The sequence below is a fragment of the Elaeis guineensis genome, chromosome 11 (genome assembly GCF_000442705.2).
Source record: "Elaeis guineensis isolate ETL-2024a chromosome 11, EG11, whole genome shotgun sequence".
Classification (NCBI taxonomy): Eukaryota; Viridiplantae; Streptophyta; class Magnoliopsida; order Arecales; family Arecaceae; genus Elaeis; species Elaeis guineensis.
The window spans coordinates 24560266-24570952 of NC_026003.2; the positions used below are offsets into that span (position 1 = coordinate 24560266).

At 34.8% G+C, this 10687-nt stretch overlaps 1 protein-coding gene across 10 annotated transcripts; it reads right to left on the minus strand.

Annotated features, from left to right (window-relative positions):
- Window positions 1–597: 597 nt before the first annotated feature.
- On the minus strand, window positions 598–8940 carry LOC140850869 (uncharacterized). Of its 10 annotated transcripts, none has more exons than XM_073245785.1 (6): window positions 7936–8940; window positions 5511–5737; window positions 5346–5437; window positions 4866–5237; window positions 4267–4499; window positions 598–4159 (listed from the first exon to the last, which is right to left on the minus strand). In XM_073245785.1, exons 4-6 carry the CDS (start codon window positions 4978–4980, stop codon window positions 3953–3955), a joined length of 555 nt encoding a protein of 184 aa, XP_073101886.1. In that variant the 5' UTR covers window positions 4981–5237; window positions 5346–5437; window positions 5511–5737; window positions 7936–8940; the 3' UTR covers window positions 598–3952. The 10 variants fall into 10 exon arrangements, 8 of the variants coding, with proteins under 8 accessions (XP_073101886.1, XP_073101884.1, XP_073101885.1 ...); XM_073245783.1 differs by having other exon boundaries at window positions 4866–5070; window positions 5172–5237; window positions 5346–5737; XR_012135385.1 differs by having other exon boundaries at window positions 598–922; window positions 1682–4159; window positions 4866–5737.
- Window positions 8941–10687: the final 1747 nt, after the last annotated feature.

Here is a 10687-nt window from a genome sequence, read left to right on the forward strand (position 1 = left end):
ATAAATTTGTTCACATTCCATTTATCTCCATATGCATTATATATGGTTTAATCTAATCAAAATTGTACAAAAAGAAAATTAAGAGCTTAATGAGCAAAAAAAGCATTAGGGATGAAGATTTCAAAACTACTAACGTTAGGTGTAATACTTTCTAGCTTCATAGTGTCACTATAATAAAAATAGGTTTTGACGTCAGTTTTATTACCTTTAGCGCCAATTATAATCGTCGCTAAAGGATTTACCGGCAAAAAATATTCTACTACCTAAGACAACATCTAAAATGATTTTACCGATGATTAATGATAGTGGGATTAAAGATAGTGCCAGCAAAGGCTCTTTAATTGTCAGAAAAGATCAAGACTTTTGGTTGCGGGCAATTACAATCGTTGGAAAAAATTTTCAAATTTTAAAACTGACAATTGTTAATACCCTATAGAAGTCTATAAATCCTACAATTACATTGTTAATAACCACACACTGATATCTTACTCTGCTGAGTTCTTTTCATTTTAAGATAAACTTCTACTAGCACTGAAGTTTGTTCTGCAAGACCTGCTCTACGACTATGCTAAGATTTCTCATATAGAAGAATTGAGAGGAGACCATGGGGAGTAATATCACACTTAGCTTCATTACATAATAAGGACAGAAAGTAGAAGACTAGCCAGACATTTTATGACAGTCTTCAATTGATTTACAATAGGATGGAAGTGAAGGAATGATACATAAGAATAGAAACAGAAGGCTTCAATAAGTTCAGTAATATCTGATCTTCATTTGAAAGTCGCATATATGCATCAGGCTTCTTACTTCTTTAAGTTCTATCTGAATCACCAGAGAAGATCTTATGCCCCATGCTACTTGATATAAACATAGATATTGCTTCCTATTTTTGCTTCACTAGAGCTTTAGCAACTTCGGCCTGCCAAATGGGTGAAAAAAGAAAAAAAGAGTTAATATAAAGACAAAACCCACGGGAACATCGTATCTAACAATAATGAGTTTTTGGCTGCACATGATGTAGAAATACAATAATAATGTCCAGCTTTTAGGGATGGGAAGCAACACTACATGACAAATAAAGTATCCCAAGTGAAAGTGACTCGAAAAGTCATATTATGAAGCTTGGATGAGCCATAGCTCAGGCTAGCAAAGATAATAGATCGTAATTGAAGCCTATTTTTTAAGTACTTAAGCATGATTATATTTCATGCGCCTTGTAGTGGGATGGCAAAGGGATCAGGGTCGAGGGCAGAGCAATTACTGGGATGTCCATAAATTTTAAACCGGTAATTACATTGTTAATTACAGCAGACCCCACTCAACTGTAGGAAAATATTATGACAGAAGAGACAGAGTGCCAAGCACAAAGAAATCCTGTCAGCATGAGGATAAAGCTCCAAGTAGAACATAAATAAAGGTACTTCTTGTTTCCTAACCATAGAAGTCCATAAATTCTTTAAATAAAATAGTATCATTGTGATGAAACATTCACCCCCTAGAAATGGATCAAGAAGATTAAGACATTTGAAAACAACAGAGATGCAAGCATTGAACTTAGAGCCAGCACAAACATCGAATCAATAGCAAAATCCCAACATTTCAGCCTGCAACAGTAAAGCAATTGCTGATTTGGGATTAGAAAACTAAGAACCCCATATAGGATTAAATGATGACCCACAGATTTGCATACTGGCATCATCATCGTTCATAGTAAATCCCCCAAGACTCCACTCGAAGGATATGAAGGAAACCTGAAGCAAAAGGACCAAACGGACCAATATCAAAATCAGCTTTTTTAGCTAACCAAGTAGAACATAAATAAAGGTACTTCTTGTTTCCTAACCATAGAAGTCCATAAATCCTTTAAATAAAACAGTATCATTGTGATGAAACATTCACCCCCCAGAAATGGATCAAGAAGATTAAGACATTTGAAAACAATAGATATGCAAGCATTGAACTCAGAGCCAGTGCAAACATCGAATCAATAGCAAAATTCCCAACATTTCAGCGTGTGATAGCAAAGCAATTGCTGATCTGGGATCAGAAAACTAAAAACCTCATATAGGATTAAATGATGACCTACAGATTTGCATACTGGCATCATCATCATTCATAATAAATCCCCCAGACTCCGCTCGAAGGATATGAAGGAAACCCAAAGCAAAAGGACCAGACGGACCAATATCAAAATCAGCTTTTTAGCCAACCAAGTAGAACAAAAATAAAGGTACTTCTTGTTTCCTAACTATAGAAGTCCATAAATCCTTTAAATAAAACAATATCATTGTGATGAAACATTCATCCCCCAGAAATGGATCAAGAAGATTAAGACATTTGAAAACAATAGAGAAGCAAGCATTGAACTCGGAGCCAGTTCAAACATCGAACCAATAGCAAAATCCCCAACATTTCAGCCTGCAACAGCAAAGCAATTGCAGATCTGGGATAAAAAAACTAACAGTTCCATATAGGATTAAATAATGACCCATAGATTTGCATACTGGCATCATCATCATTCATAGTAAATCCCCCAAGACTCCGCTCAAAAGATATGAAGGAAATCCAAAGCAAAAGGACCAGACGGACCAATATCAAAATCAGCCTTTTAGCCAACCAACTAGAACATAAATAAAGGTACTTCTTGTTTCCTAACTATAGAAGTCCATAAATCTTTTAAATAAAACAGTATCATTGTGATGAAACATTCACCCCCCAGAAATGGATCAAGAAGATTAAGATATTTGAAAACAACAGAGATGCAAGCATTGAACTCGGAGCTAGTTCAAACATCGAACCAATAGCAAAATCCCCAACATTTCAGCATGCAACAGCAGAGCAATTGCTAATCTGGGATCAGAAAACTAACAGTCCCATATAGGATTAAATGATGACCCACAGATTTGCATACTGGCATCATCATCGTTCATAGTAAATCCCCCAAGACTCCGCTCAAAGGACATGAAGGAAATCCAAAGCAAAAGGACCAGATGGGCCAATATCAAAATCAGCTTTTTTAGCTAACCAAGTAGAACATAAATAAAGGTACTTCTTGTTTCTTAACCATAGAAGTCCATAAATCCTTTAAATAAAACAGTATCATTGTGATGAAACATTCACCCCCCGAAATGGATCAAGAAGATTAAGACATTTGAAAATAATAGAGATACAAGCATTGAACTCAGAGCTAGTGCAAACACCAAACCAATAGCAAAATCCCCAACATTTCAGCCTGCAACAGCAAAGCAATTGCTGATATGGGATCAAAAAACTAAGAACCCCATATAGGATTAAATGATGACCCACAGATTTGCATACTGGCATCATCATCGTTCATAGTAAATCCTCAAGACTTCGCTCAAAGGATATGAAGGACATCCGAAGCAAAAGGACTAGACAGACCAACATCAAAATCAGCTTTTTTTAGCTAAATCAGCAAGAAAATCTGCTGCTCTATTACCATCATGAAAGATATGGAGATTAAAAGCCCAGTGAATAGGCTTAAGTAACAGATGCCCAATAATTGAAAAACAATCTTGCCCAAATAAATTGAGTATAAGTAGGTTTCTGAATATGGCAGTGAAGAACTTTCGAGTAGGCTGATAAAGATACCCAGTAAAACAATATCATATCAAACTTGAGTAATCAAATATTAAAATGAAGTCTTCTATTTAAAAGACTCGAGATTGATACTAACTTCAGGCCTTCCTTTTTTAGATTCAAAATAATGAAAGAACCTACAATCTTTGGTTTCTTTATAATTATTCTCCCATGCCTGAAAATAAACAATAAAAGGAGGTACATGGAGGCACTGACAAGAAAATATGTAAAACAATGTCTAAATGACACTATAATCAATCAAAAAACAGCAAACTATCTATGTCCATTAATCAACAATTTGTCAAACTAATCATAATGTAAGTTTTAAAACTAGCCACCGTAAAAGACATTATAAAACCCAACCAGCCATCATAATCCAAACCAAAGTTTTCCATTGATCTCTTGATATATGGTCAGGTTTATTCGAATGTAGCTCCTGAAGAGTTCTATATTTTTCTGTGTACTCAGGCTTCAAATTACTTTTGTAATCCCTCCATTTTTTTGCTATGGACTTAAGAACCCAATCATCACCAATTCGTGGAATAGTAAACTTTGCCTACAATACAAAAAGATTAAAATAACAAAAACAAATTATGAAATGCAGACTCCATACAACTCATAATATTTTAATAACGAAAAAATAAATATGAGTAACCATTTTACCTTCACAAATGCCAAAAGTTTGCTTTTTCCCTCTTTTGGAAAGGTTCTCCAATCGCTAAAATTCAAAGGAGTTAGTGCACCATTTCTTGCCATGATCCCTAAAAAACTAGCTAGCACTCGCCCTTTTTCATCAACGGGTTGCCCACGATCATTAAACTTTACAACAATTGTGTTTTCTTCAGGCATGTCCCAAACATCAGCCAATAGAGTAGGTCCACTTACAGCCCTTTGTTCTAAGGATTGTGATTGTCAAAATTATCATTAATTAGTAAGCATCCTGATGCAACAGCCCATGAGAAAAAATATATGCTAATAAAGATAGAAAAGGCAAACAGCCATTACAACTCCTTAAAGCCAAAATACAGTACCTACCCATCTAGTTCAATCTCAGTAATTTTCAGCAAGTTTGAAATAACTATTCACAATTACTGTTCAACCTTCTAAATTCCAGAATCTAAATTATTTTAGTTTCTAGGAACACCATGACCATCTTAAATAGCTCCTACCCTACTTTCTCTTGTATACATGTCATAAATTTCAAAGGCCCCATATTAGATTTTGTCCTACATCACAAACAACTATATAATACTATATTATACCTGATATATTTTCTTCCTCTTCTCCTTCCTCTAGAAATTCAACACTTAGAGATTCATCATTATTTTCCATATCACTATTATTGTGATGTTCCGAGTGAGACTCATCATTCTCCATGTAATTATTTGATTGATGATTCACACGAGAAGAGCGCTTTCATTTCAATACGATATTGTTGGATGATCTCTGTTTTGAAAGGTGCTGCTGCTGCAAAAATTTAATATATACATAGAGAGAGAGGGAAATAGACATCAGGCAGATAGTTGGTTTTTGACGAAGAATTAAGCAACAAAAACTTAGGGTTATACCGAGATCTTTTTTGCTGAATTTGTAACTTCTGTCAAGCTTTTTGAAATCTTCAAAATTTTCAATTCCTTGAGAAGAGAATGGTTAAAGTAATTGATTAAAGAATCATTCTTTCTTAACTTACAATTAATAATTAGGAAAAAAATGTAAGACTTGATAAATTTACAATCAGTCACCTCAGTTCTCTTTTTATTTTCTTCAATTCTTTGCTTGCGAGACTCTTCATATGTATTGGTGTTACAACCCTTTGCTATCTTGTTTGGTCGGGCTAAAGAATAAATTAAAAAAAAATTATTTACTTTCTTAGATTGATAAGTATTTTGTAACTAGATATGTTATACTTGATGCATTTTCTTCCCCTGGTCCTTCCTCTTTGAAATCTCCATTTTGAAATTGATCATCATTCTCCATAGGACTGTTTGATCGATTATGGGTATTAGAAGTGAGACTCATTTTGCCTTTGGGATAGACTTTGTTGTTGAGACCGTAAAGGTATATTACTTTCGGCTTGACTACGTTCGTCTATCAAAGGCTCCATTGATATGTTTTCTTGATTTCTCCATAATATCTGCAACAATATGTCAAATACAACATCTTCTAGATCAGTGGCAATTCAATAACAATAAACGAAAAGAAATATAGTAATTGAAAAAAATCCAGCCATATAACAGTAAAAGAAAACATTAGAAGGAACTCCAATATAGCTAATTAAGGGCAATCTTAAATAGTATAGTTGGTCAATAATGGGATGGGTCATTATCTTCAGTTACGACTTCAAAAAGCTTAGTCTACATCAACAAAAAAAAATCATTCACATGCATTGCATATTACACAACCAAAACTGATTGGTTACCACCATCTCTGACCCTCACGACCACTGGCTCATGATTTACTGTTATGCTTCTGGCCTCCTGCTGTGCCTCTACCCACCAAATCCCTTGACAAGATGGAAAAATAAGCAAAGAGAAAATTGTAGCCAAGTTGGATAATTAGGTAGGGTGTCCAAATGTAAGCTGGTTCGCATTTGAGGCATGGTTTGGCCAACCAGTTGGGTTCCCGGCTTGGGTTAGTTTAGTGTTCAAAATTTTGCATCAAGTTCAGGCCCACCCAGACATGACCTCAAACCAACCTTTTTAGAGGCCTAAGTGTGACTCTTCAACCTAGTGGAGTTGGAGAATTATGGAGTATCTAAGTATCTGCTAGGCCTTTACAATCACATGATTTACCATCTTTTTTTTTTTATGGATTATCTGAGTATTGAATTAACTTAGCAACATAATTTAATGGACTCTTGTGACCCCATCAGGCATGATGCCTGTGGTGCTTTCAAAAAGCAAACCACTTAATGCAGTAAGATCATGATTTTTCAATGAGAGGGTTAAATGGCTTATGCTCCTTATGCATAGTCTCCTCTTTCTTAGGAACAAGAACAACAAGTGATGTCCTTTGTGCAATGTAGCCTTCTGTTTAGGAAACCATTTAACTGATCATGTACATGTGCTAAGTACAATAATGTTGAAGACAAAAAGCAAAGGAAGCTCATGTAAACTTCAGAGCTTGGACTTTTTCCATGCCATTTTAACCATCAGTTCCATATCCTTAAAAAGAGTGTTCTTAATCTCTTATCTCTCCTTGCTATCAGATGCTATAAAATCCAAATCCCCAGGCTCTGGTCCCCCAAAATCTCTCTAGGAAAAAAATTCTAGTAAGATTGTACATTTTCCTCATGCTCCCTCATGCCTAACTACTTCCCTTGCTTGAAACCAAACCTTTTTTTTTTTTATGATAGAAGTTTTACTTGATGCAAGTAAAATAATCTCTTCCAAGAAACTTATATATATCCTATTCAGGCAAAAAAAGGTTGGACTAACAACATAATGTGATTAACACAAGCAATCATAAAATCCCGGATGTCTTGATATTCCTATTGCCTTCTCCAACAAATTATACCAATATAAATAAAATACTTGGGATGTTCCAAGGGTCTAGCCCTTCTCTAAGACTATCCAGTGCAACTGATAACCATTTAGAGGCTCCACAACCAGAACAAGCGCACAGAGTGTCATCTAAGGAGAAGTTCTTTAGTGATATATTTCTTTAGTTATACATTTCCTCTATGATCCAAGAAAAACCTTAAGTTCCAATGGGCTTAACTTTAAACCTAAAAACAGCCTGATGGAGGATCATCTCTGCAAGTGATATGTAACCTGCAAAATCGAAAAGCACCAGTCTCACATTTCACCATCAAACTTGTATAACAGCCAACCTAATTGCTTAAGAATCTGAACATGCCTCGGGTCTCATTTCTTTTCATTTCAGATAAAATAAAATAAGGTAATTTTTTGTCTGTTCTTGCTCAAAAATAGTCTGCCACCTTCAAGAGCCAGACCATGCCAGAACTCCCAGCCCTAATATCATTATATTCATGATTCCATAATTTAAGCAAGAGGTACACAAATCCCATGTCAATGATCAACGGATAACATAAGAGAGATAAAATCAAGCTCTATTTCTAACCAAATTCTACAAAAGAAAAATTCTTACTTAGCAAATCATTTCAACAGGCACACATTCTATAAACCCCAATAACCCATTCATGAAACAATGTAAATTTTCTTTTCCTAATTTTTTTTTAAAAAAATCAGAGAACCTACCAATAAAACCTCTGAAACAGACAATGGATCCACGAAAGCAGATGAAGTTTCCAATAATAAGCAATCATCAAAATAGCAGGTCGCAATCTGTTAACACCATCAAAATAATTACCAAGGTAGGAATGAATAACAATCTGTTAACTCCAATAGATGGCTGCTAACACCATCAAAACAGCAAGTCGGAAGTTTGCTGGAAAATTTCTGTTGTACCAAGATGCTGATGCATGTGTAGTCCAATACCTCTGCAAGGGAAATGCCAAAATAGGGGATTTACTTGTAAAATGCACCAAGTATTGTAATGAATACAACCATGATATACATTATCTAGTTTTCCCAATATTCACCCGACTCTTTTTGAGCAAATCACACGCCTTCATAAGCCCGGAATGCAAAATCCTTTAGATCTGTCTACCAACCACTAAAGAAAAAAAATGACTAAGAGAAACCCTACTATAAGATGGTGCACATAAGGAACCTCGGATTAATTGTGGAATGCCAGGATGATGATAGGGTTGTGGTTCTTTAAATCTGACCTAAATTACATTGGACGTAGGCGGGATCCCCTTCTGTAGCAGGAAGAGCTGGGATACCCTCGCCATCAGTCGGAGAACAGAAAGAAGGCCTCGAAGTCAGCCGTCCGCCGGAGGGAGGGGAGACAATGGGGGAAGAGCGGGGAGAGAGGGAGAGAGGGAGAGAGAGGGGGGAGAAAGAAAGTGAGGGAGAGCGAGGAGAAGGAGAAGAAGAGAGAGGGGCTCAACGGCCGCCGGCCGCTGGAGGAGGCCTCGATGCTCGAAGAAAAGAAAAGGAGATCTCACCATCACGAGAAGAGTCGGAGAAGATAAAGATAGGAGGGGAGGCGAAAGAGAGGGAGAGAGGAACAGGGAAGGGAGAGAAACAGCATCGGGTCCAGAGAGAAGATGAAAAAGAGAGGGACCGAGAAGACGGAAGCTAATCTTTAGACTAGGCAAGATCAGCCAAGATGATCAACGGAGACGGCGACGGCGACGGCGAACGGCGACCGGAGCAGCAGCTAGGGCATAAGGATTTCACTGTTGGGGATGAACTGAAGGTAAAGGAAAGGAGCAAGAGTGCGTGGGGCTGAATCAGTGGAGAAAATATTTTCACGAAACAATAGGAGTAAGCATGGAATTGGCAGAAAAAAATATAGAAATACATGAATAAAAATAATAATAAATTATAATAATTATTAATAATATAATATAAATATGATTTATAATGATAATTATTATCAATGTCGGTAAATATATTTTATAATGATAATTTATATAATTTGTCGGTAAAAAATAATATTAACACAATTTTTATTTATCATTAAATTTTGATATTTAAATATATTTGTGGCATTAGATTTTGCCTCTAATTAATTGCACTAAAAATGAGTTTTGTTGTAGTGTGTAAGTCCTAATAGCATTATACCATCATACTTCTTATTATTGATTAATTTATTCATTAGCTATCTAGCCTCTGCCTTATCAGATTTTATATACCTCTTAATAATGAGATCAAGAGATACTTAGAGTTACCATTCTTAACTATAACATTTAGAATGGCATCAAAAATGGGTCTTTCATGATTTTTAAGCTAAAAAGGTTCACTCTCTCCACCTTTCATAGATTGTTTGTATTCTAGAGTACTCTTACTAATTTATATAAGATAGAGGATCACCACTCAATGTAACATCCAAATTCCATCAAATATATACTAGCTCAATTTTATATTTCATATTTATAGTTTATTCCAATCAGAGTCTTAATGGGAGTATTAATGTTACTCAATGCAGAGTACTAACTGCTAAACAATCTTTATACAGTTAATCAATAGACAAATATAAGCAATATATATACTTAAGAACTTTTATAAGCATTATTTTAATGAGAGCTTTTAGTGCCAATGCCATAATTTTTTTTAGAAAAAAAAGTGATCCACATAAGGTGTCTCTCTCTAATGTGTAATGTTATTCAATATAAAGGTGCTAATTGCTAAACAATCTTTATACAGTCAATTCAACGAATAAATATGCAAAATATATATACTTGAAAACTTTATAAGTATTAAATTAATGAGAGTCCTTGGTGCAATACCATAAACTTTTTTTAGAAAAAAAGTCACCTATATAAGATATCTTTCTAATATCCAATGAAATCAATTTAGCAAGATATCATTAGCTTTTGCAGGTTCATCTACCTTGGTAGAATGAATTCCTAGACCATGCATTTATCAGTTATAAAAGCATTCCACTTTATAATTATAACACACAATAAACTCTTTTTGGAGAGATAATTCTCTGCAACAATTTTGCAAATGCTTCTCAATCCCTTCAGGATGCCATATAGAAGAATCTTACAAATTCAGTGAATAGGCCACTTTAGTTACTATCCATTGAAATCTACAAACCTTCAATTAGGGATCAACCAGTCATATCCATAAATTCATTTATTCAACTTATGCACCAATAGCAAGCAATTAATAAAAAAATTAATAATTTAATCTCGTAAAATACAAATAGAGGGATCTTACAAATCTCAACAAATGAGCCATTTTGGTGGTCATCATTCATTAAAATCTATAACCCTCTAAATCATGGATCAACCAACCATGCCCATAAATGTATTTATTTATCTTGATACATCAATATCGAATAATCTATCAAAATTTAACATGTCTAATTCTCTTAAATATCAAAATAGAGGGATCCTGCAAATCTTAATGAATGGGCTACTTTGGTGGTCACTATCGGAAAACATAGATGATTTCATGCATATATTTTAATGAAACAGATCGCGGTGAAAAGAAACTAGATTAATCTTATTAATCTAACATGCATTTGATTTAATCAATAAATC

Coding starts and splice junctions, on each gene's coding strand:
- LOC140850869 (XM_073245786.1), bottom strand. CDS start 4,980: ATGGAGAATGATGAGTCTCACTCGGAACATCACAATAATAGTGATATG. Junction 4,500..4,865: donor AGAGGAAGAAAATATATCAG/GTATAATATAGT, acceptor CACAATCCTTAG/AACAAAGGGCTGTAAGTGGA. Junction 4,160..4,266: donor AACTTTTGGCATTTGTGAAG/GTAAAATGGTTA, acceptor TTTGTATTGTAG/GCAAAGTTTACTATTCCACG.